General features: G+C 34.8%; 3 protein-coding genes across 9 annotated transcripts; 1 reads left to right on the top strand and 2 right to left on the bottom strand.

Annotated features, from left to right (window-relative positions):
* Positions 1–1,660: 1,660 nt before the first annotated feature.
* LOC112501725 (40S ribosomal protein S15-4) lies at positions 1,661–3,528 on the bottom strand. The gene is made up of 4 exons (XM_025105435.1): positions 3,450–3,528; positions 3,199–3,347; positions 3,062–3,119; positions 1,661–2,076 (listed from the first exon to the last, which is right to left on the bottom strand). The coding sequence occupies exons 1-4, from the start codon at positions 3,450–3,452 to the stop codon at positions 1,828–1,830; spliced, it is 459 nt and encodes a 152-aa protein (XP_024961203.1). The 5' UTR covers positions 3,453–3,528; the 3' UTR covers positions 1,661–1,827.
* A 5,102-nt stretch (positions 3,529–8,630) lies between these two features.
* Positions 8,631–10,682, bottom strand: LOC112501724 (40S ribosomal protein S15-4). The gene is made up of 4 exons (XM_025105434.1): positions 10,609–10,682; positions 10,358–10,506; positions 10,221–10,278; positions 8,631–9,022 (listed from the first exon to the last, which is right to left on the bottom strand). Exons 1-4 carry the CDS (start codon positions 10,609–10,611, stop codon positions 8,774–8,776), a joined length of 459 nt encoding a protein of 152 aa, XP_024961202.1. The 5' UTR covers positions 10,612–10,682; the 3' UTR covers positions 8,631–8,773.
* Positions 10,683–16,033: 5,351 nt separating this feature from the next.
* LOC112501723 (putative pentatricopeptide repeat-containing protein At1g77010, mitochondrial) lies at positions 16,034–25,768 on the top strand. Of its 7 annotated transcripts, none has more exons than XR_003067556.1 (4): positions 16,034–16,146; positions 16,300–16,364; positions 17,737–17,800; positions 25,227–25,768. XR_003067556.1 is itself a non-coding variant. In XM_025105432.1 (2 exons), exon 1 carries the CDS (start codon positions 21,135–21,137, stop codon positions 23,178–23,180), a length of 2,046 nt encoding a protein of 681 aa, XP_024961200.1. In that variant the 5' UTR covers positions 20,774–21,134; the 3' UTR covers positions 23,181–23,189; positions 25,227–25,768. The 7 variants fall into 7 exon arrangements, 2 of the variants coding, with proteins under 2 accessions (XP_024961200.1, XP_024961201.1); XR_003067557.1 differs by lacking the exon at positions 25,227–25,768 and adding an exon at positions 21,153–21,239 and having other exon boundaries at positions 16,312–16,364; XR_003067555.1 differs by lacking the exon at positions 25,227–25,768 and adding an exon at positions 21,153–21,239.
* The last annotated feature ends 1,431 nt before the right edge of the window (positions 25,769–27,199 follow it).

The following is a 27,199-nucleotide window of genomic DNA, read 5'->3' as shown; positions in this document are numbered from 1 at the left end:
TATTCAAAAACAAAAACATCATCGCTTTCTCAAAATCACATAAAGTCATATTATAACATCGACTGAGATAAAGAATAAAATGAAATATTAAAAACACGATGTATCTCGCTGCATTGCGCGAGTACTCTTCTAGTAATTCATAAATAGTTGGTTTTCATAATTCTCAAAATATTTGTTATTCCAAAAATTAAAATCTCTAAAAAAATTACATCCAACTTCTATTTAATATATTTTAATATTAATTATATTATTAAATATTCCATAATTTATTCATTTCAATACACTTTTAGAGAATTCTTAAAATATTAAAGTTTTTTTTTTTGTTTTTTCTATTTCAGAAATAATATAAACCACAAGGGTGGTGCCTAATTTGTTTGAACATGGCTCCAAAGTTCAAAAGTAGCAGGAGGTCTCAGGCTTAAATTCAATGAGGAATAAAAATCCTCTTGTGGCCACGGAGGTTCAAATACGATGTCTCCGGGCTATTTGCAAAGCAGGTGGTCGTCCTGTGATTAGCAGGCTCGCATAGCGGGTTGGATATCCAGGTTAATAAAAAAATTATGTAAAGAATCTGTTGGAGAAAAATAAATGAAGAAAATTTCATTTTCTTTGTTTTAAAAAATCTATTGAAGATGTTTTTATCTTTTTATGAAAATATGATCCTTTTTCGACAAACCGATTTCTTACGGAAATGTAAACCGCATTTGGGATGCATAAGGTTTTCTGTGAAAACATGAATAGAAACTTGGTGTAAAAAAGAGGGAATGTTTTTCTTAATTCAGATTAATCATTTCAAGAAATTAAAACACGAATTCAGTCGTACACACAAATAAAAATATCCATGCACAAACCGAGAAACTTTTCTTCGAAAAAGCATATGTTTTTAAGTTACACTTATAGCTTTAGCCATTCACAATAATACAACATATTTAAGGGGGAGTTTTCTGGTTCAGATGATAGTATCCGATGGAATTGGAACTCATCAAAAAAATTGAATTGGAAGGTATTCAATGAAGTTTGACCACTATTTGGTGAACATTAACAGTAATAATAAAAAATTGGAGGTAATGGTGGCGGCAGCAAAGGCAGGACGTTTATGGTCATAGCGGCGGTGGTGGCAATGGTTGTGACAACATCAACGGTGGTGGTGAAGACAACAGGGGCAGTAGTAGCATTAGCGATGGCAAGGGCGTTGGTCATGTATATAGTAGGCTAGGATTTCTTTTGGTAGTTTGATTTTTTGAAATAATGGGTAGGAAAGAAATTTTACTCCGATGAAATCCTTGAAGTGTTTTGAAATTATGGAATTCAATTTCATTCCATGTATAAATCAAAATGTGATTTTGTTCACTTATGAATATTTAATACTCTATAAAAGCAAAATGTCAAAAATATGTGAAATTTAAACGCAAAATTTCAGAAATATGTGAAATTTAAACATTGATCATGTGATAAGGGTGTTATTGCCCCTAGTCTTGGTTGGTTGATGCAAAGACACTACTTTTGGATGGTTAATGCAAAGACACAGGATTACATGCTAAGCATAGGCGACCTGGTTTGGACCCTGGCGAAGACCATGTGGCCCAAAGACAAATCAAAGGCTAGAGAACAAGTATTACAATGCAACCAATGCAATGCAACCAATGCAAGGAGGTACTCTAAATTTTAAAACGTAAGGATTAAATAAATCATAAAAATGTCGATGCATAAACCTAACTCCAAAACTTCAACTTAATAAAATGTAGTACTTAAACAAAAACAAATATTCAAAAAGCAGATCTTTGAAACATACAATGGTTTACCAAAATACTCAAATGCGATGAGATCTCACTTCAATGGGATAAACCTTGAAGAGTGGGTGGCACCGATACCAGGCCTACCGTGCTTGACAGGCTTGTATGAAATTGAGAATTCGGCAAGGTAGTGGCCAATCATCTCAGGCTTGATTTCAATCTGATTGAAAGTCTTGCCGTTGTAAACACCAATAACGCTTCCGATCATTTCTGGAACAATGATCATATTCCTCAGGTGGGTCTTCACAAGCTCTGGCTTTTCACCTGCAGGTGCTTCACGTTTCTGTTCCACCACAAATAAATCTTCATCACATATACATATCATCATCAATAAAAAGAAACCAAGCCACACCCAGAGGAAAAAATATGGATCGAAGTTCAAATATACTTTTAGAGGAAATCAGTAAAATGCTTATGCGGTGAAGTTAGTAACACATATAACTGCATGTATATGTAAAAAATATAATCAAGAGTTAGGGTCCAGTGATTTTTTCAGTTAGAGTACAATAATAGTACATTGCGGTTTTGGTCCCTGTGCATTTTCAATTTTCTCGATCTTGGTTTCTACAGTTATTTCATAGCAAATTTGACACTAAGGGTAAGGTATATGCATTCCCACAAAACCCCTTTCTCATTCTAAGGTCTATTCCCTTATTGTTACTGAAGTAATAGCTCATTCTAAATGATAAAAAGCAGAAACTATGTAGTGAGGCTAAACAAAGCATAAACAATGTAGGATAGAGACGGGACTAACTGAAGCTATAAAGACTGTTTTCGAAAAGGAACTATATCATGCCTAGTTGCAGCTAAAAAGAAAAAACCCCATAAACATGATCATGTCAATTGGAACTACACCCATTTCTGGAAACACTTGCAGTAAACATTATCTCCATCCAGCATTCTAAATATAAGTTTCACAAGCTTTAATCAGTAACTAATGCATTTGAGAGAGCAAATAAATTACATTCCACACATGTTTTCTTACAAGTTACAGTCAACCAAATTAATATTCAACAATGGAACCAATAGTTAGCAGCCTTCTAATTTTGATAAGTAATTGTATCAAAATTTTGATCTGATTTTCACATAATCTCAAACAATTACATTTCCAAATGAACAGCTTATGCTTCAAGCAAACAGTTCGATTAACCCTCATAGCTTTTCAAAACACCAGATGCTAGCAAGAACTATTACGAATTATTACTATTAACACAATAAAATATGTACAATAAGATCTTATAACAGTAGGACGGTATTAAGAAACATACAGCTTTGCGGAGCTTCTTAATCAGAGCCATGGGCTTCCTCTTCAAACCTCTTTGAAACCTGTCAATGAGGAATTCCTTTACAAAAAAAATTCATATAATAATTGAGATTTTTGGATGATTTTGAACGGTATATATACCTTCTGCGAGCACGAGCAGTGAAGAGCTTTACAAGCTCATCGGTGGACATATCAAGAAGAGCATCCAAATCAACTCCTCTGAAACTGAACTTCTTRAACGTCCTCTTCTTCGGCACTCCGGCTGCGGCCACATCAACCTCCACGTCCGCCTAAAACAACAAAACATCAATGCACATCGTTGCCAGACCATTTCATCACAAAAAAACATGACAGAAACAATGACAGGAAAGCAAGATTAGATCGATAATCACCATTGTCGAGTTGCTGCTGAGAACGACGAATCTGCTACTACTCCGATCCGATACGGTCGCCTAGGGTTTTGATTGAGTTGGGGTTTGGGCCCAGTCCTGATTTCCATTTATATATGCTACTGAACTGAAATAGGGCTCTCAGCTTTGGGCCGCGAAAATGGCCCAGAGAGTTTTTTAAGTTACATTAAATTGCGGAATTGGTCCTTGTATTTATTTGATTTTGGTTTCCAGATAGCAAATTTTGCCCCTATGGTCTACTTTTGTTCTGTTTTGGTCCCTCCCATTAACACCGTTTCTAAAATTCATGTTTAGAAATAAAAAATAGTATCATGTATTAAATGTATTGATTATTTAGTTACATAGTTAATACAATAATTGCTAACATAGAGTAGTTGTTGAAGTTGAATATAATTATCTTTTAGAGATTTTAATTTTTAATACTCTATTTTAGAAAAAGTATCGCATAGTTGTTGAAGATGTTCTCACAGACCAGTTGGGTGACTTTACATTGTATGACAAATGATAGATTACTTTTGTTTGTTTGTTTTCCATGTTAATTATAAAGTGTCTATGAATAATATATTAGTATTAACTCGTCAATCCAATCCAGCCAGCAAGATTATAGTTAGATTGAGACATTTTTAAATCATCATAATTAAGTTTGATTGTTAAAATACTACAAACCAACCAACTAACCAGTATATTTGCACCCTTATTAATGAGAGGACAATCAATATATCAATCAATCACCGATATATATATATATATAAAGAGGTATTGAGGTGCATCATGAGAATTCAATATTAAGGTGCCGTTGAATTATGGTTGAGTTTGAGATATCTCACATTGGTGAGAGATTGAAATATTAGAATAAGGAGGTATGTATAAGAAAGAAGTTTGAGATTCATTGTGTTAACTCATGAGACTTGACTCGTAGGGTTATCTTACCTGGATGATCCTATTTTTGCAAAACAAATCTTATATATAAATATAAAAACGAATTGTGTTTATAATCATCAATATATATATATATATATATATATATATATTGAAAGTCGTAAAAAGGGATCTGGACCTTTGATCACCTTTAATTTCAATCCCACTTTATGAATCGTCCTTGATACGAGGACTGATCTGGTGCATATATGTACATCTCATCTTAGTGCATCTCACCCTAGTGTGCATTCAAGGGAGAAAATCATTTCTTACGCTTCTGACTATTTCTCCTTCCCACCGGAACCCAACCATATACTTAAACTCATCAAAGAAATTGAATTGGAAAGTATTCAATGATGTTTGACCACACATTTTGGTAAACGGGAACCATAATGGGATCTCTTAGAGAGATTGAAATCTACATGTTTAGTCGGCATAATGTAGTTTCGAAATTTGATTGGAATAATAGTAAATGATCAAAACATCATTTTATGACATTTTCATACGTTCTTGTTTAAATTATAAATACCATGTAACGATAAAATCGATGATAATATAAACTAGAGGTAGTGGTGGTGATGGCAAAGGAAGGATGGGTATGGTGATCGCGACAATGGCAGCAATGGTTGTGACAACATCAATGATGGTGGTGACGACAACAGTGGTAGTTAGCAGTGGCAAGGGCGTTGGTGATGCATTGTAGGCAAGGGTTTATGTTGGTCCCATTAGGATCTACAAAATGTGTATAACAGTTTGTAGAAGGGGGATGAATACAAACACAGTAAAACTTTTCAAATTTAAAATATATATTGATAAAAAAATCAATACAGATTTTATAAGATTGTTTGCGAAAAGATAAGATGAATATAACTTATCTAAACAATCTAAATTACACACTAGTTCTTAGCAAAGAGAAATGATTTGTTGTAAGAGACTTAGAAAGAAGTTAGTTCTTTCTGGATAAGAACTATTTAAAATACTAAAAAGGATTCTAACTTGTTTTTGAAGATAAGCGAATTAGGTTTTTAGATGTGTGTTCTTTTACTTATGAACATAAGTTAGAGTTCAAGAGTAAGTATTTCGTATCTCTGCATGGAGATAAAACACATCTATTTATACTCATTGTATTAAATGCACATTTAATGCACTATGTTGGGGTTTGAACACGTGTCAAGTATTTAGAGAAAGACTTGTCATTTGCTACAATGAATAGTACAAAAGCCTATTCATGAGCAGATATTCTTTCATAAAGTTGGTGGGTAGTAGAGTCAACTAATCGGCTCCATACCATACTATACTCTAGAAAGGGTATGGGTTTGTCCTTTGTGTGTGTAAGGACAAGACAAAGACAATCGTGCTCAACAAGCTTCTTTTGATCGTTGAATGCTGGAATAACCTGAAGGTCTCTTCAGCATTCGTTGAGGCTTTGACCAGTCTTCACACATGTGTAGACCAGGTTGTAATCACTGAATACCGCTTCAGATCACGTACTCGTCAGTCTCTAATCTTCAGTTTTAGTCTTCGACTTTCGCTGAAGGTTCTTTGGTGCGAGTTTTGTCTTCTTGAAGTATCGTTGTCGCTGATAGATTTACATTACATGTTCTCAGCGATCACTGAACAGATTCAGTGATGATCGCTGGAACTGAAAGACAGAAACAAAAATACTTCGTATAAAGTAAAATGAATTATCATCAAATCACTGAGTGAAAGGATCAATAGTTTCTTTTGGTAGTTGAACTTTTGAAAAAATTAGTAGGAATGAAATTTTACTCCGATGAAATCCTCAAATCGTTTTGAATTTCTGGAATTCAATTTCATTTCATGTATAGACCAGAATAGAATTTGATAAAACTAATTGATCATTTCAATTCCTTACAATTCCATATAAATCTTGCAAACGGAACTAGGGTTAAAAGTTCACCTTTCTAGAATCGAGTGCCTCCACCATTTAAAACTAGATCAACCTATTTTCACCTCAAGGTCCCTTGTCAAATATCAACTTCCATTTACGATTACCACATCTTCTTCGCCAACTCCAAGGTTCCGAGGGACACCACCCAAGCACTAGGTATGGGATTGAGACCCATCTTCTTAGAGAACCTGGTGTGCCAGCCTTGACGGGCACGAGAACTCCTTGCAAAAATTAAAAACAGGGGATGGAAATAGGCACGAGGTCAAGTAACATGATCTCATCCCGTCCAGTCTCCTCCTTGTGTATTTATTATTAAATATATTATTTATACATAATTAGATTTAATATATTTTATTAGATTTATAAATAATATTTTGACCTTTCTTCTTATATATAATTTTTTTTTAATTTATCTTGCCTTTTTAGATAAAAAAAAACATGGACGACTACAAGCATTTGATCATGATGTGATTTTGTTCACTGGGTTGGGCTCCGATAAGAAGAAGAGTTAAGATGAAAAACGTAAGAATTGATCTCTATCTTTAGATGCACATTAAGATGAGATGCAACAAGATGAAATTCACCAAATCAATCCTCGTATCAAGCGTGATTAATAGATGAGTTTGAGATTAAAGGTGATCAAGGATTGAGATATTTTCTTACGCTTCTCACATGATCTTCACCTTTGTTCACATATGAATATTTGATACTCCATAAAAACAAATTTTAAAAAATATGTGAAATTTAAACATTGACCATTTTAGATAGGGAATGGTATTTAACACATTTGATTTAAAAATATCTCACATAACCAAAAAAGAAGTCCTCAATTTTCCGTTGCCACGAGAATCATGCAAAGATTGGGGACCTGCTCAATTCCCATGTCGACCACCACTTGCCGAGCCCCTCTAACAACTTCCTCATAACATCGTTAACAACAAAACTACACTAATTTCTTGCCACTAGTTACTCGCACTTTATAACAAGTAACAGGTTTTCTTGAAAACAGTTGCACTGTCCTTTAAAATGCATTTTGTACGGACAACAAAATAGAACAAAAAATTATCCCTCCACATTTGACACAACATTAAACTAATAAAATTAGACTTGGAGCCGGTTATCATAGATTTCTGATAAGTGTTTACTCATAAGAGTCTAAGATCTTGTTTGTTTCATAAAAAAGCTCTTATCAATCCCTTATGTCTGATACGTTAAGAGACAAATTCATTCAGACTGTTTGTTTTTTCCAATTTTTCAGAGGCACTTGTATATTATTTTCCACTTATTTGATAAGAAGTAAACCAACCTCTTATTTGCCTCTTATTGTTCTTCAAATTCTCAACAACAATGTTTCTCAATCGATTAACATTAACCGATCATTTCTCTCCATCGATCCTTACCAAATCAATGCTCACCTCTTTCAGTCAATGTATTTTAATATGATATAAATGTGTTAAACATTGTTAATGACATATATGATTGTTTAAATAATGAATGTTAATTATATAATTTAGGTGTAATATTCATAAATGATAATAAATAAATATGTGAAATTATATAAATTTATCTATAAATTTATCACTATAATTTTCAATGGGTAAAATAGACAATTTAAACAAATTCGGACGTATATTAATTTATAAAAACAATCTTATTGATTCAGATTTCAGACTTCAATACCACCTCTTATAAATCAGAAGTGAAATAAGACTTCTGATTTCAACATCTCTTAAAGAACAAACTTCACTTAACACTTACTAAACAAACCGTTCAAGATTTTAGTCTATTAAAACGACATTGTATGAAACATTTTCTCTCTTAAAAGCTTACTGGGTAACAGTTGTCACTCTCATTTACCAAGTAAACTCTTGGTCCTTGTTATAGCTCTTACTAAGATAAGATTGTTCAATCTTTGTCACATTCATTCAATAAGGTAAAATGACTTGGAAGCAATTATAGATAAGTGTTGAATAAACGGCTCCAAAGTGGGAATTCTTTTTGTCCCACCAAAATACGTGGAACAAAAATTAAAAAGATTGAACAAGAATGGTAAATTACTAAACTACTCATGATAAATTAAAATCAATAAAATCTTCCATAACTTTTTCATCCGCTTGCCTCACTCTCACTCTCCAATCTTTATCTGTCCTGTTCTATCCCATCCGCTACACCATACCAAACTCACTTTTAGGACATATAACAAGAGTGTTTACGTCCCACATGAGACTCAACTTTTGGATGGTTAATGCAAAGACAAAGGATTACATGCTAAGCATAGGCGACCTGGGTTGGACCCTGGCTAAGACCATGTGACCCAAAGACAAATCAAAGGCTAGAGAAAAGATCATCCTGACTCCAGAAAGAAAACATAGATTGTGGCACAACTAATAAAATGTAGTACTTAAACAAAAACAGATGTAAACGCAGATCTTTGAAACATATATGTTTTAGCAAAATACTCAAATGCGATGAGATCTCACTTCAATGGGATAAACCTTGAAGAGTGAGTGGCACCAATACCAGGCCTACCGTGCTTGACAGGCTTGTATGAAATTGAGAATTCGGCAAGGTAGTGGCCAATCATCTCAGGCTTGATTTCAATCTGATTGAAAGTCTTGCCGTTGTAAACACCAATAACGCTTCCAATCATTTCTGGAACAATGATCATATTCCTCAGGTGGGTTTTCACAAGCTCTGGCTTCTCACCAGCAGGTGCTTCACGTTTCTGTTCCACCACAAATAAATCTTCATCACATATACATACATCATCATAATAACATAGTAAAAAGATACCAAGCCACCCCCCAGAAGAGAAAAAAACCATGACTCATAGTTCAAATATATTTTTAGAGGAAATCAGTCAAATGCTTATGCGGTGAAGTTAGTATCACAGATAACTGAATGTATATGTAAAAAATATAATCAAGGGTTTGGGTCCAGTAATTTTTTAAGTAAGAGTACAATAATAGTACATTGCGGTTTTGGTCCCTGTGCATTTTCAATTTTCTCAATCTTGGTTTCTACAGTTATTTCATAGCAAATTTGACACTAAGGTATGTGCATTCCCACAAAACCCCTTTCTCATTCTAAGCTCTATATTCCCTTATTGTTACTGAAGTAATAGCTCGTCCTAAATGATACAAAGCAGAAACTATGTAGTGAGGCTAAACAAATCATAAACAATGTAGGAGAGAGATAACAGGGACTATTGAATCTATAAAGAAAGTTTTCAGAAAGGAACTATATCATGCCTAGTTGCAGCTATAAAGAGTGTTTGCTACACAAAACCCATAAAACATGATCATGCCAATTGGAACTACACCAAATTTCTGGAACAAAAACACTTGCAGTAAACATTATCCCCGTCCAGCATTCTAAATTTAAGTTTCACAAGCTTTAATCAGTAACTAATGCATTTGAGAGAACAAATAAATTACATTCCACACATATTTCCTTACAAGTTTTTTTTGTAAGGGTGTCCGGGCCAAAGCCAGACTAATCCCGGCAAATTTGGAGGCTAAACATGGCCCCACTTAAATGTCGCCAACACTCCCCTCCCAGGGCTCGAAGTTGGGTTCATGACTATGTCATGCCCAAGCCTTTACCACTAGGCTGGAAGGTCTTTGACATATTTCCTTACAAGTTGCAGTCAAGCTAATTCAAATTCAACAAGGGAACCAATAGTTAGCAGCCTTCTAATTTTGATAAGTAATTGTATCAAAATTTTGATCTGATTTTCACATAATCTAAAACAATTACATTTCCAAATGAACGGCTTATGCTTCAAGCAAACAGTTCGATTAATCCTCATAGCTTTTCAAAATACCAAATGCTAGCAAGAATTACTACGAATTATTACTATAAACACAATAAAATATGTACAATAAGATCTCATAACAGTAGGATGGTATTAAGAAACATACAGCTTTGCGGAGCTTCTTAATCAAAGCCATGGGCTTCCTCTTCAAACCTCTTTGAAACCTATCAATGAGGAATTCCTTTACAAAACAAATTCATAGAATAATTGAGATTTTTGGATGATTTTGAACGGTAYAYATACCTTCTGCGAGCACGAGCAGTGAAGAGCTTTACAAGCTCATCGGTGGACATATCAAGAAGAGCATCCAAATCAACTCCTCTGAAACTGAACTTCTTRAACGTCCTCTTCTTCGGCACTCCGGCTGCGGCCACATCAACCTCCACGTCCGCCTAAAACAACAAAACATCAATGCACATCGTTGCCAGACCATTTCATCACAAAAAAACATGACAGAAACAATGACAGGAAAGCAAGATTAGATCGATAATCACCATTGTCGAGTTGCTGCTAAGAACGACGAATCTGCTACTACTCCGAGCCGATACGGTCGCCTAGGGTTGTGATTGAGTTTGGGCCCAGTCCTGATTTCCATTTATATATGCTACTGAACTGAAATAGGGCTCTCAGCTTTGGGCCGCCAAAATGGCCCAGAAAGTTTTTTTAAGTTACATTAAATTGCGATATTGGTCCTTGTACTTTTTTGGTTTTGGTTTCTAGATAGCAAATTTTGCCACTGTGGTCTACTTTTGCTAGGTTTTGTTCCCTCCCATTAACACCGTTAAAAAATTCATTAATCTCTTCCCTCCCATTAAGACCGTTTCTAAAATTCATTAATTTGTTCCATCCCATTAACACCGTTAAAAGTTCATTAACCTGTTCCCTCCCATTAACACCGTCAAAAAAGTTAATTAATTTATTCCCTCCTATTAACACCATTAAAAAAATTCATTAATTTTTTCCCTCGTATTAACACCGTTAAAAAATTCATTAAGTCAAGCGTAGTGTAGTCGTCTTATTTTTTTTCAACAGTAACCCCCTCCCGTTGATTCCAATCCTCCCCTCTGGTCCAACACCCTTATGTAGAAAAGTAAAAATCAAAGAACCCAATTTGAAGGATAATCGCGACAACACAAACTTGTGATGGCGACCCTGATTAAATGCAACTTGTCAAAAATTAGGGTTGAAATGGGTTAAGTATATTATACATACGTTATAAAATTTGTTGAGTTACTAATTTACGAAAACTTTAACGGCTTGAAATAATAAATAAACATAAATGGAAAAAAGAGGAACTACATGAAGAGACAAAAATGGTAAGCTTATAAGTCGTTTATCAATCACGATTTGATTAACACTAAACGTGTAGGTTGTTATTGTCAGAAATATTATTGTGTGGTGATTAGAATTTCCAACACTTATGCTAAAATAAAGATTTTCAAGATTTGACAAATTTTTGCTCCAATATATATGCCAAAACGTATGCTCAAATAGAGAAAAGAAAGAGAAAGAATGTGAAGGTCTCCAAATTTGGTGAGAAATATCTAAAACTCTAAATAGGAGACTATTCAGAGGTATCGAATAAAAACTATAGGATATAAAACTAAGAAAAAAGACACAGGGTCCAAACCTGCAATTTATCCTATATATGTTGTTTAATTTTTAATTCAATATATACCGATGAGGGATGGACCCAATTTTTTTCTCCAAATAATGGCATAATTTTACTATAAAAAATAAATAAAAGAAAAAAAATTCAAACGGTGGCACCATTTGACTAGAAAAGTGACACTAATAAGCTTCGAACTCGGCTCTCGGTGGAATAAAAGTCTTGCAAATCAACTTTATCCAAAGAAAACTTGTTGTTATTGTGTTTTCAAAATACATATGGTGGCACACAACAAATTATCAACACATTTCATGGACCTAAATTTTTTACCCTTCTATAAAGGAATAATACGGTGACACGTGCCACCATAGGCACCACTATAGGTTCGTCCATGATACCAATGACATAAGTTTTAGAGTGAATTACATTTGTGGTCTCCATCTTACGCCCTCCTTTCGGTTTTGGTCCTTAAACCGCCTTAAGTACATCAATAGCCCTCATTTTATGTTTCGCATGACAAATTAGTCTCTACAATTAACATCATTAAATTAAGGTTCGTTAGTCACCTCATGTGCCCCTATGTGAGGGGAAACTTCCTCCCACCTCCCTTTTCAACTCAAAAAGACTCACCACCCACCACCACCATTCACCACCACTATTTAAGAACACAACTGAAAATCAAACTCAAAATGCATACATCAAATACAAGAACATTTTGGTCCAAGAACATTCACCAATGGAACGCTTCCCATAATCAAACCCTAAAATGCAACTAAAAATTGTTGTTTATTGAATACAAATTCATAGATTAAATACAAAACAACTCAACATCAAACACTAGAATTCAGGTTTCATCGGAGCAAATTATCCAGGGCATAAAACAATGTGGATCTAAGCTCATTGTTGAGATCTAAAAAAGGGCGTAAATTTGCAGGCAGTGCTCCATCCTTGTCTTAGTCTTCGTCGACGATGTTTTCAGTAGACAGTGTAAGGGGTTATGGTTCGCCGTTTTGATCAAGAAGGGGATGTGGTTGGGGTTTTCATGGTTTATACTTTATCAACTATTGCTGATCAATTCTTAGTGGGTATATTGGTTTTAAACAAACTCCTTTTTTGAGCGGAGGGGGTAACACTCTACTAGTTAGGCATATTAAAACCCTTGAAAATCTTTGTGACATTCGAAAATGTCAAAAGATCTCTTCGAAATTCGTCTCTTAGATTACCACTTTGTGATTGAGGAAAGGTTTGAGTATACCTTACCTTCTTTATGGCCTTTGTGCAATATTTATTGGGTTCATTTTGGTTTGGTTTTTGGTTAAATCTTACACATATCTATACTATATTATAAAGCATTGACAAAAACACTTAAAAACCATTTTTTATGCATGAAATACTGTTTATTGATGCATATTACTTAAAATTCAAGATTACAAGTAAATTTTGCGTAAATACAACTTATTAAAGCTTTACGTTTGAATTTGTGTAACTAACTGCGGATAAACATAATCAAATAGAGAACAAACATCTCATTTTAAAATATAAACAATCTAAAATATAATTAGAATAATTATTGAGTTCTAACAGAATACTTAATTATTATCTTTATATAAAAATATTATTAAACCTAAATTAAGTTACTCGTTACGATAAATTAAATTATAATAAAAAATTTGAATTAAAAAAATACACAAATAAAAACTTTTAAGTAGTTAATTTGATTCTAATATATATTTTTTGCAAATTTTATATGATATTTTTAAATTTATATTTTATTCAAAATCAAAAGCATTATCGCTTTCTCAAAACCAAATAAAATCGTATTATATAGACATAAATAAAAAATAAAACAAAACATCAAAATCGAAATATGTCTCGATGCATTGCACACGTACCCTTCTTTATATTAAATACATTTGTTGTCTGAATTTCATCTTTGTCTTGATTCTATGTTAACCATGGCTTTATGAATCATACAAATATGCTCTTAAATGTCATATATGTGGAAACATGATAAAGGTGGAGATTGAATAACAAGAGTTACCAACATTGTTTTTTTTAAGTATATAATATTTATATACGGTAAATGCAATAAATAAACTCATACACTTTTCTCAACTATGGTGAGGTTTGAACCCCTGACCTTCTAGAAGGCCAAGAGCTACGATATCGCTAGGCCAAAGGCCCTTTGGTAGTTATGAACATTGTTCCATGCATAAAAGACAATAATTAGATCTATCATGGAAATTTTGTTTTTATTTATTTATTACTGTATTTAGTTTCTTACTATTGTGTTCATGCATAAAAGACAAATTGCGGTTACATCTCTTATTTGCATCATGCTTCACTCGTTTGGTTACATTTCCTTTTGCTTTCTCTTTTTCCCGGTATGTAGTAACTTAATGGTCTTCAAGTTTAATTATGCAATATGCATGCTAACCTTTGTGGTTCGAGGGTTTATTAGGAAAAAAAATGTTTTTACGTTTGGTAAAATTGTAATTGGAAAGATTTTGACTATCTCATAAGGTAACAACTAACAAGTAATCACTTTCTTGTTTTCTTAGACAACTGTGACATCAAAGAGTTTTGAAAAAGAACGCATCGTCCAGAAATTTGAAGAACTGAAATATATAAATTATGGCCAATCAATATCCAATGTAGTACAATTAAATGCAGAAATTGGAATCCTAACGATAAGTTGTATGGCAGCCTAAATGCAGAATGCCTAAAAATGAGTTGGCAAACTAACTTGAAATTTTCAAGTAATGGAATCAATCATAGATAACTTACGAGGAATAACTGACCTGTTATTGTACAAGGGATAACTAACCTGCTATTGTGAATCCGTCTTGCTGTCCTGTTTGTGATAAGACCCCCTTGGTTTTCTTTAACAAGTCATCATCGTCCATTTCTTCGTTCAATATTTCCCACTGCCTCCATTGAAGACTTCCATGACGGAACATTCTATGTCAATCCCTTTTCATGACAAGGCATTAACAGACTTGTTACAACTGCTTGCTTTATACACAATGACAAAATCATAGCCAGTAATATGCTAACCGATCTTCGATATTCCAGTTCATTCACCCTTTGCTCCAGACGAAACTCTAGGCTTTGTTGATCACTTCGTTCTACATATTTTCTACCCAAAATATGATGTCTCCATTTTTTAACAGCAAAAACAATGTCCATGAGTTCCTTTTTGTAGATACATTTCAATCTTACTTGAGACCCAACATTAGGCTAAAATAAGCATTAGGTCCACCTTGTTGCATCAAAATGGCGCCCAATCCATTCCTCGAGGCATCTGTTTCCACCACAAACTCCTGATTGAAATCAACAAGTCTCAACACAGGTGCCGTCATAAAGCTTCCTTCAACCTAAGGAAGGCTTCTTGTGAACTGTCACTCCACGACACAATAACTTATTTTTTTTTTAATAAATCAGTAAGGGACGCTGCTATCGTTCCATACCCAACAATGAACTTGGGATAATAGCCGATAAAGCCTAAAAACGTCTCAATTCTTTCAATGTACGAGGTTGTGGCCAATCAATCATGGTGAACCTTTGACGAGTCCATCCCCACTCCTTTTTCAGTAATAAAACGTACCAAATAACCTATTCTCTGCTGCCCAAACTCGCATTTCTTATGATTAGCGTACAACTTGTGTTGAAGTAACAACCAGAACACCTGTAGATGTGTTGTATGTTCTTCCATGATCTTACTATACACCAACTTGTCATCAAAGAAATCCAAAACGAACTTCCGTGAGAATGAGTTGAACACCTCATTCATTAATGTTGATGGTGCATTAACCAATCTAAAATACATAACTAAAAATTCGTAGCGGCCTTCATGGGTTTTGAAGGCTGTCTTCAAACTGTTTTTGGCTAGCTGCTGACCAGACTGACTCGATAACGAGTTTACCAAATCACTGATATGCTGACCTTGACCAAAATCTTACCGGGCTAGCAAAAAAAACGCTTAGGGTTTGTTTGGTAGTTGCTGAATGGCTTAGTGCAGAATGATTAAGTGGTCAGAATGATTAAGAGACTCTCATGATATAATACAAAATGAAATATAATTATTTACTAACTGTTTATAATAAAATTAAGGTGCTGAATAATAAAAAAAGATCTAAATGCAAAATCATTAAGAAAATTTTAGAACAAGAGACTTTCTTTTACCCACGATTGGCTGCTGTTAATGGAGCTATTGACACGTAAACAAACAAATTTCTTTCCACGCTTGCGCTTTTTTACGACTAGGTTTCACCCACAGCCGCTCTTTCCCCGTCGTTCCTCCTCCCTCGCCGGTCCTGGCTCTTCTCCCGTCACCGCTCGGTCATTCCTCCATCGTCTCGCTCGGCCATCCTCCCTTCTCCCTCGTCGTTCTAGTCTCTCCTCACGCCAACCGCTAGAAAAGGTATTTTTTGAAAACGTTATGCTTAATGATGTCTTCAACAAATTGATTTTGTTTAAACTGATGATTATGGCGATTTCGTTTTGAAAACATTTCTGCCCTAATTTATTTATAAAATTTGAATTAAGAGAGCAACATTCGATTTATATTTCGTAGACTTCTTTGCAGAGTCTGTCTCTTGTGGGGGTGTCCTGAAGATCATGGCTATTCTGGGTTGAAAGGTGCGTTTTCTCCACCTCTTGTGCTCCCAACAATGAAACAGAACTTCTTTTTTGAATTCAAATGTTGGGTTTTGTAGAATTCTTTGATATCCTTTTTGCGATTTGATCTGGGTAACAGTTTTACGGTTTACTCGTTTAATTAATTGATCAATTGTTGTTATTAGCATCAATTAGTTGGATTCTGTGAACACTTCTTGCGACTCATAGATTTTTAATTAATTGATCGATTGTTACAATTGGTGCTTCTGTTGCCTTTTTAGCTCATCACTCACTACTCACACACTGCTGTTGATTACTTTTGCTTTTTGTTGCTTAGTGCACACTCATCCAACATATCCTATCCCATTTCTCCTTGTATATGTATTACCTACCGGTTGAAAGAAGGAATTGCATACATAGTACAATATAGGGAGGTCTGGCCAATAGGAAAGTAGAAAGATAGTTGCATTTTGTGCAAAAAGATCACACAAATACTCTTAAAAGTCCAATCTTGTTAAGCCCTTTTGAGATATCTTGAGTTAATGACAAGATTGCTCTCTCATGGTGTTGACTTTTGGGAGCAGCCTGATGGGTTTGGGTATAAGCCTTGTTTGGATTTCAGTCAAGAATATAAGAAATCAAATATTGAGATTTTAGAAGACAGAACAAAGTATTTGGTGGTGGTGGTTTCTGGTGGGATAAATCAACATAGAAACCAGATTGTTGATGCTGTTATGATTGCTAGCATCCTTGGTGCTGCCCTTGTTGTACCAATCTTACAAGATATTGTTATTTGGGGAGATGAAAGGTATCCATTCATCTTTTATTTGCTTGTTTTATAAATACCTCTTATTTGATGTTAGAAAAACCGACTTTTTCTTCTTTTAGCAAAAAGATCACACAAATCCTCTTAAAAGTCCAATCTGTTTAAGCCCTTTTGAGATATCTTGAGTTAATGACAAGATCACTCTCCCATTGGGTTTGTTATTTTTGAGCACAAAGTTGATTAGTCGCAACCCCAACCGTTATCAGATGGAACCTGCCCCCTAAGAAGCACATGTAAGGAGACATTTCCCTAGCATTCAAACTTGAACCTGTTGTGTACCGGAGGGTGGGTTTGTGATTTCATCTTTTATTTGCCTTTTTCGTAAATGTGTTCCTTTTCAAATTCCAGTTCTGATAAAATTCTGCAAAATATGAGCCTTTGGTGCACCAAAGTTTGCCTTCTGAAATACCCTTTTGATTTTTAGAGTTAAGAAACAAACATATTTTTGTCTATTGTGAAATGTTTTCTTTTTTAAAATTGTAATATCTATTGTGGAACAAGTTCTTTCAGGGAATGTGCCTTTTTTTCAATCTTTACATTTGGTGTCCTATTCTTTTGTTTGTGCAGATTCTTGTCTCTTGGACCAGTTTGTATAGGACAATTTGCACTAGTGGGGTTATACTTGTAGAAGGTAAAAGTTTCCCATTTGAACTGCTCATGCTTACATAATTGTTGTCATCTTTCACTTATATGTACAACTTGTTTTAGATAGGGCATATCGGCCTCATTTTACCACTATTCTTCTTTACCTTGGAAGGTCCAATTCCTCATTCCGTGTGATCATTTTTTGTTTGATTTTGATTAGCACCTATATGATGGAATCTATTTCAGTGATCTCAAATGGTTTATAGTGTTTCTTGACCATCTGTAATAACTTTGTTGTTTTCTTGGACAACTATGACATCAAAGAGTTTTGCAAAAGAATGCATCATCCAGAATTTTGAAGGACTGAAATATAGAAAGCTTGGCCAATCACTATCCAATATATCACAATTAGATGCAGAAAATGGAACCATAAGGATAAGTTCTATGGTAGCCTAAATGCAGAATGCCTAAAAATGAGTTGGGAAACTAACTTGACATTTTCAAGTAATGGAATCATAGTGATAAGTTTTATGGCAACCTAAGTGCAAAATGCCCAAAAATGGGTTAGGAAAGTTACTTGAAATCTTCTGTTGGTCACCTTGAAGTTGAAACCCTGGACAAATGGGATATCCCACCACATCCCCCAACATGCATTACGGTTTATGAATGTCCTCCACGAACCTATTTGGAGGTGATTCTGTTTCATATATTGGTACGTTGTTTATGATTGATTTTTAAATTGTGTATTAGCGTTGAAATTCCTTTGTGTGTATTGGGTTTCCTTGATGATAGCAGTAAAAACAATCTTGTTTTAGAAAAAAAATTGTTGTGTGTTTTATTGGTTACCAACTTAGTGGTTATATTTGATATAAACTCTCCGACCTCTAAATATCAAATATAACTAATAAGTTTGTAACCATTAAAACACTAAGAATTTGAAAAATATAAACCTGTTTCTATAGCTATCATCAAGGAAACTCGATACTCATAAACGAATTTCAACCATAATACCCAATTTCAAAATCAATCATGCACCACATACTCGACATATGAAACAAAATGACTTCTAAATCGGTTCTTGGAGGATATTCATAAACTGTAATGCATGCTTCAAACTCAAATCATTAAATAAAACAAGAACTCACCAAGCACTTTTAGCTCGAGAGTCAGTGGGTGGAGACTGGAGAGGCAATCAACGGTTGTAGGACGGACAGAGGCTGCCAGGCCTTAGGCATGGCCCGTGAAGGAGGAGCTGAGATAGCGAGGAGCGGAGGAGAGAAAGCTGGAAGGAATTATAGAATTAGAATTAAGGTTTTGTTTTTTCTCATTCTTATTTTGGTTTTTTAAAAGTTCTTCAAAAAATTCAGCGTATTGAGATTTACCATAGTAGTAGATGTTTTCTTTTATAGTAGTACTGTCACTATTTTATAGCTTATTCACAATGACTCAAAATACCTTAGGTTGTTAATTTTGCATTGTATTCTTTTTAAGAATACAATTTATCTTTTATATATGTATGTAGAGGACTAATCAAATGAGAATTGTGAGAACATGTTTTCGTGTGTTGTTTCACATTATGAAACAATGCATGTGTGAAATACAGTGTGTTTTCATAATGTGATTATTTATAATGTTCATATTTTGTATTTTTTGTTTCACATCATGAAACAATACTGTACATTCACATGCATTGTTTCACATTAGTTGTGTCCCTATGCAATGTAGCGAGATGTAATATTTTCTAGTGATGCACGCTAACATCATGTGATTAAAGGTTCAAACTAGAATACCCTTTGCGATGGAAATTGTACATCTAGTTTGATGTTAAGAAGCCAAAGTTGAAATTTTCTCATTGAAAACTTCTATCAAACAACTTGTGCTCCTGAAAAAACAAAAAACTTAACATTAGAAATCAAAAGTGGAATCTAACAAGTAGAAGCAGAAGAATGTGTTAAAGTAGACCACTGATGAGGCTGCATACCCTGAACCCCTCGATGCCACTGATAATTAATCCACTGATGAAGCCTATTGTTATACAATTGATCAACAGAAAAACACAATTCAATAATTTCTAATAGATTTCCAGCTTTCGAGAGGCTGGATCTCTTCACTAGGCTCATGCTTTGACATCAGTTACAAAATCCTTAACTCACTCAACTTCTTACTACCATATTAATAGAATATTACCTCACCCACTAGGCTATTTTTATCCTTCTTACACCTGTCCATATTTTTATTCTCATCACACTTCTAATCATCTTTTATCTATGCATGCATAAGTAAACCTGGTTTACCACCTCCATATCCACTGAACCACAGCCGTCTGGTCCATCAACCATCGTATAAAATCAATGACAACCATTTACCATAAGCTGTAATACCATTAGCATCAGTGATTCGTAACTTCAGATTCGATCCACAACCATTTTATCCTTCTTACCGCTGTTTTTGATTGTTTGGAAAAAAACAGGGTTTTCTGCATAAAGCTCTCCCCTAAAAGCTTACTGAATAAGCCACTTCTATATCGTTAAGCCACTACCAAACAGTCATGTATAACTGACCTAATAAGCTGTGAGTGCCGTTAATCTGTTAAAAAACACCTGAATCCAAATTCTTAACTAACAGTAGAATTAACCCCTGTATGAGTGTTCATATATTCTCTGTCTTCTATTGTGTCATGTGTGATTGTATCCAAGTGTCGAGCATGTACTTTGTGTATATTGTTGGCTGTCTAGTACTTAGTCTGTGTGTGTCAGTGTGTGTATATGTATATATTTTGTTGTGTTGAATTATATTGTGAAATTGATTACGTGTATTACCAAGTCAGATTATAGTGTTATTATTTTGTTAAAAACTCAAGATTGGTAATTTCAACTTTTACATTCAAGAGGACTGAAAACCAATTTTATAGGTAGAATAGGTAAGAATAAGAAAATTTGAAAATTTATTACATAGATTTAGAAAACAAGTTGCACTTAAAGCATCTCCAATAGGTATGCTAAATTTTCTCTATCTTTTTCCAAATTTGGAGATTCCTCCATTCTATCTCCTTTCTTTTCTTTATTTTAGAGGAGAGTTTAGCGTAGTTGTTGGAGCAAACTTTCCCAAATCTCCAAAATTTCTAAAATAACATAGTTGTTAGAGATGCTCTTAGTAGCTAAACCAAATTTCTTGTATTGTCATACATTTTGCATTTTTTAGAATAATACTTTATGCCTAATATTTGATAATGACCAATTTCATTGATTTCCATTTCCAATGTAGACTCATAAGATTTACATATGATCAATGATTAACTCCTGCCTAAACGAATGTTGAAAAGCGTGAATGGGATGTTAGGCTGAACAACTTCTATTGCTGCTACAATTCTTTTAAATTGTATGGATCTTGATTTGCAGTCCTGTGCCCGTCTATTACAAACCATTACTTCCAATGTCGTCATCAAACAAGGGAAGCAATTACATCTATTGTTTCTCAAAAGGGGCGTTTTGCCTTCTTCCATCACTTTGGCAAATCGCCTGCTACAGATGTACGCCAGATGTGGCGACCTATTTGATGCTCGGAAACTGTTTGATGAAATGCCTCGAAGGAATTGCTTTACCTGGAACTCCATGATCGAAGGCTATGTCAAATCAGGGAATAAAGAAGAGGCTTTGCATTTGTTTTACTCAATGCCCAACAAGAATAGTTTCACTTGGAACATGATTATTTCGGGGTTTGTTAAGGCAAGTAAGTTGAATGTGGCAAGAAAGCTCTTCGATGAGATGCCAATGAAAAATGGGGTCGCATGGAATTCAATGATTCATGGATATGCTGAAAATGGGCATTCTGTGGAAGCACTTAGGCTATTTAAAGATTTGAAGTCAGGTTGTTACGGACCATGCCATGTGGACATATATGTTTTAGCTACGGTGTTTGGTGCTTGTACTGATTTGTTGGCTCTTCAATTAGGAAAGACAATTCATGCTTGCATAGTTGTTGGTGGGGTTAAGTTTGATCCAGTCTTGGGAAGTTCAATTGTCAACATGTATGGGAAATGTGGTGATCTCGATAGTGCAAGTCTAGTGTTGCGTAGTCTGCCATACCCTGATGATTTCTCTCTCTCGTCATTGATCTCTGCATACTCTAATAACGGTAGAGTTGCTGATGCGAAAAGAATTTTTTGCATCAAGAATGACCCTTGTGTTGCTTTATGGAATTCTTTGATTTCCGGTTATATTGTCAATGATATGGCAATGGAAGCACTCATACTCTTTGGTGAAATGAGGAGAAATGGAACTAAAGAAGATGCCTCTACTATTGCTATCATTTTGAGTGCGTGTGATTGTTTGGGTTTTCTTGAATATGGAACACAAGTGCATGCCCATACTTGTAAATTTGGAGTGACTCGTGATCTTGTAGTTGCATCTGTACTTGTGGACACTTATGCCAAGTGTGGGAGGCCTGATAGTGCGTGTGAGTTATTCCCTGAGCTAAATACATATGACACAATTTTACTGAATTCAATGATTAATGTTTATTGTACTTGCGGAAGAATTGAAGATGCTATACAAGTCTTTCAGAGTATACCGTCTAAAAGCTTGATCTCGTGGAACTCAATGATATCGGGGTTAAGTAAAAATGGTTACCCAACTGAAGCACTTGCGTGTTTTGGCGAACTGAATACAAAGGGCTTCCACATGGATAGATTTAGTCTTGCCAGTGTGATTAGCACGTGTGCAACCATTTCTTCACTTGAACTTGGCAAACAATTGTATGCCAGAGCTATTGTTATTGGTCTTGAATCTGATAAAGTTGTTTCTACTGCCCTTGTGGACTTCTATTGCAAATGTGGGTTAATTGATGATGGTCGAAAACTCTTTGACGAAATGATACAATCTGATGAAGCTTCTTGGAATTCCATGTTGATGGGTTACGCTACAAATGGTTATGGCATTGAAGCATTGCATTTATTCAATGATATGATAAAAGTAGGTGTCATGCCAACAGATATTACATTTACTGCAGTTCTATCTGCATGCAATCATTGTGGTTTAGTTGAAGAGGGCCTAAAATGGTTTAATGCAATGAAACATAAGTATTCTATCGATCCAGGAATTGAACATTATTCATGTATGATAGATCTTTTTGCACGGGTTGGTCAACTTGAGGAAGCCATAGATTTTCTTATTTACATGCCATTTGAGGCTGATGCAAGCATGTGGTCGACAATTTTACGAGGGTGTTTAGCTAACGGAGACACAATTCTAGGGAAGAAGGTTGCAGAGAAAATCACAATGATTGATCCAAAGAACCCAGATGCATATGTGCAACTATCAAGCATTTTTGCCACTTCTGGGGACTGGGGCAGATCAGCACAAGTTAGAAAGTTAATGATAGCCAAGAGAATGCAGAAAGTTCCTGGTACAAGTTGGATTGATCGTTGAGAATCTCAGGTGTATATACTTATTAAAAGTATACATATTCATATTTTTTAGAATATTATTTGGAAAGACTGTTGCACATAGTTTTCTTTGATGAGCTAGGAAGATGATTAATTGGTTATTAACTACAGAACACGAGCACCGGTTAGGGAACAGTTTCTCCAAAATTCGACTGGTGGCATATTCAAGTGGTCTTTATTGTTTCTATACAAGGAAATCTAAATCATTCAGATTTTTAGGATCATGGAATCTGAGTAAAAAGTGATTGTCGTCATCAAAATTTAAGTACTCTAACCTGAAATGTGGCCAAGTGGAGAAGTGTTGGATGAATTATGTCTACATCATCTCAAGTGCTTCATATAAACATGATATATGATGTCAAAAGTACCAGCTTTCTTGAATCAATCTGCATCAGCAATGGTATGTTCTTGGCAGCTATTTTAATTTTAGTTTTACACATGTTGGTCTTTTAAAGTTTAGGAAGGTGCTGTTTGCTTGGTTTTCCATTAAGTCTTGTATGGATAAAGGCGACTGTGTTGATTAATCTGTCTGTATGCATTGGGAGGGTTTTTGTCGGGGAGTTTATTCTTTCATAGATGGAAGGAGCGTGCTTTTTAATTGGGAGGGGCAGGTTTAGAAAAAAAAACCTTGGCTTTCTGAATAAAGTTGCTCCTTAGAAGCCTACCGAATAATCCACTTTATCATCAAGCCACTACCAAATAGTCATGTATACCTAACCGAATAAGCTGAGTCCCATTAAACTCATTAAGCTGTTAACAAACAGGCCTCTTTCTCATATGGGTAGAACAACAAACTTAAATCGTTGCAATAAACAATTGTACTTTTTATTGTAGAAGCTCTAAGATCCAATTTCTCCGGTCTTTTGCAGGTTTGTCATTGTGCTTTCTGCCACTCCCTAATATTGGAACATCCGTTTTGCTGCAAAATTTTCTATCTCAAAAAGTCCCATTGGTTAATTCATGATGTAGTGTTTCCTGTCCATTTGCGACACAAAATAAAGACACATAGATGCCTAAATGCATATTCATGTAATGAGTAATATATATCATAAAAGAAATCAATATATAGGGGCACCTTTTAAGGCTGGATCCATGAAGTTACAATGATCTAGATCCTTATTAATCGATCTGTCCTAGAAATGGCGGCAGCGACACGATTTATTATGGTATTATGGTACAAAATGATGAGAAAACAACATCATGATTATAAGTACTTGGAATAATAGAGATGTAATCCACAATGCCAATGCACTACTTCATAGCTTGTGTGGAATTACTTTGACTTAAGCATGGGAACACACCTCCAATGTGTCTTTTGGTTCCTTTGTCTTTGGATCAATAAGCTTAGGGGCCGTTAACCAAATGCTTACCGGGTAAGCTCTAATCAAGTGTTACTTACCTCTCGGGTGAGCATGACAAGGACCTAGAATCTTACTAAGTAAGAGGCATAGCAAGGACCTAACAATCCATTTTGATAGGTAAGTATGTTACCTGATATGAGGGTAGTGCCCTTGCTGGTAAGCACTTACCTGGTAAACGGCTTACCGTTCTTTACTGGGGTGATTTACCCATACAAAAATAGAATTGAACAATGACGCATATTAGTTCCCCCACCCCACCAGCTCCAACTAAAATTAAGAATGATGCATTAACATTCCTAACAAGGTGATATTGTCATGCAATCTGTTTCTAGTTTCAGTTTTTTGGGGTAGAAAGTATATATTAATTTCACAATGATGCCTGTTCTTAGCTTGCATTGAGATAAGGCTTGTTTTTGTTAGTTATATAACAAGATGATATGGTCATGCTAAAGGGCTTGGTGCAAAACCTGTGATAAATGTGTCAAAAAATTGTAACTTAAAGCTAATAACGGATAAAAAGCAATGACACTAGGCACATAATCTGTTTAGATTATCCATGACCTCGCCTTAAGTCGGACTTGGATTTCAATATTGTTGGGAAACCTCACTCTTTGTTGTGTTATTATAAATTTAAACTGTTTCCAATTTGTTATTTCTTTTAAGTGAAGGCAATAAGCACAAAAGCGACAGAGGATGCACTTAGGATCAAGAGGGTATCATGGGAAGAAGGATAATGGTATAACGCCCGAGATATTCAGTATCTCGAGCGACTATCTGTTGGAGAGGCGGGTTAAAGTAGGCTCCATGAAATACGTCATACCGGATCACATTCAGAGCAGAAGAGATTGAATTATCATCCAATGGGCTGTTGGCTGCATTTAAGAAGAGAAAGCAGTGAAGTAAAGACAAAGATGAAGAGAAAGAAGACCTGAAGATGAACAAAGAGAGTGGGAGACAAAAGCTGGGGTCTATCAAGAAGAAAGAGATTCTGCTGAATAACATGCAAAGTCCAATTTGAATAAGGTTTGTATGGATCTGATTTTGGGGGATGCTGTTGGTGTATTTTAGGTTTGTTTGTAACCTAGATAAAGTTTCTAGTGATAGATGTTTGTGGATCTAAGGTCTCTACCAACGGAAGCTCAAGATTGGGGTAAAATCTAGATTTAGCCAAAATCTAGCAAGGTGTATTTAAAGATGTTTTCTTGATATTTATCAATTGTGTTGATTATTTGATAAAACTTGCATCTCGAGTATATTTGGTTTTATAAATCATGTAAAATGCCTATGTTCGGGTTTTTGGATATTTTGATAAATAAATCATAAGTATGAATTTTTTTTATGGTTTATCTTATAAATGGAGATTACTTGGTGATAATGCATTTGTAGTGTATTTGGTATGGACAATGCATATTGTTATGTTATGAGATATTTTGGAAATACAAATGGTACGATTTCAATTGGAAATTTTTTTGTCCCAACCAACTATGAGTTTTTTGAGTTAATCATGCCTTTAGAGCATGTTTTTGCATAAATGTTGGTTAAATACGTTTTTATTGATGACTTTTATTTAATAGTCAATTGAGTTGTTGAGTTTTTGGCTCAGTTTGACTCAGATGAGTTTTGGGGACGTTTGTCCGGTTTATTTGCTCTATGTCGAGCTTCGGGGTTATATGCGGTTACATCATATTCATTTAAAATATTATATGCTTTGAGTGCGTGGTAATTCATTTAAGGTCATGTAAATTTAGACTGTAATGTAATGGATCCATATGCATAAGATTCAGTCTTTATTGATTTTAATACGAGACAGTCGTTCCCGCGTTCTGGCTAGTAATTGACATTCTGTTATTAGAGGCTTTGAACTATAAATCATAGGTTGGTCGAACTCTAGCCATTGTCCGTATGATGTAATTTATGTGTCAGTTCTATAGGATGATTATCCCCATGTTGTAGCTAGAAATAGGCATTTGGTCATTGAGGGCAACTTGGTATGGTCTTATGGGAGCCGGATATTAGTCATTGATCACATGATGTAATTTTTAATGAATGAGTGTACCTGGGATCATCAGAAGGGCCTTGACCTATGAATCACAAATAATTGATCCTTAGGATGAGCTTTGTAACGTGGAATGGTAGCCTACTTTTGTGTTCCGCCACTAACAATGGAAATTCGGTCTCCCTCCTCCCTGAAAGGTGTTGTTTTGGGTATTAAGTTTTATCCATGTTTTCATAGACGTGTTGGTTATGGAGTATCTTTCATTATTTATGGTTTGGGTATTGAACCTTCTTTATGCTTTGGGCATTTAATATCATTTACTCTTGGGTGGGTATTGAACTTTGGTCTCATGTTAAAGAGGCGTTTTGATAAACGAGTTTTCATTAAGAAAATGGTGGGTTTTTGAAAGGATGTTGCTAATTTACTAGATACATTTCATTCACGAAATTATGATTTAAATAACATCTTTCAGTTCTACTGCTTCTATAATTATGATGTGAAATGCTTGAACTCACTAGGCGTTAAGTCTAACCTTTTTTATTTGTCGGCATATGCATCATGTCCTTGTTGGGGTTTGGTACTAGTGAAACTGTGATGAATCGAGTGTTAGATGAACGAGAATGATCTAGCTTTTCAGTAACGTCT

Source organism: Cynara cardunculus, unplaced genomic scaffold (assembly GCF_001531365.2).
Source record: "Cynara cardunculus var. scolymus isolate 2C unplaced genomic scaffold, CcrdV1 Un_Scaffold_495, whole genome shotgun sequence".
Classification (NCBI taxonomy): Eukaryota; Viridiplantae; Streptophyta; class Magnoliopsida; order Asterales; family Asteraceae; genus Cynara; species Cynara cardunculus.
Note: the sequence above shows the minus strand (reverse complement) of the source record. Positions and strands in the feature narration are given on the sequence as shown.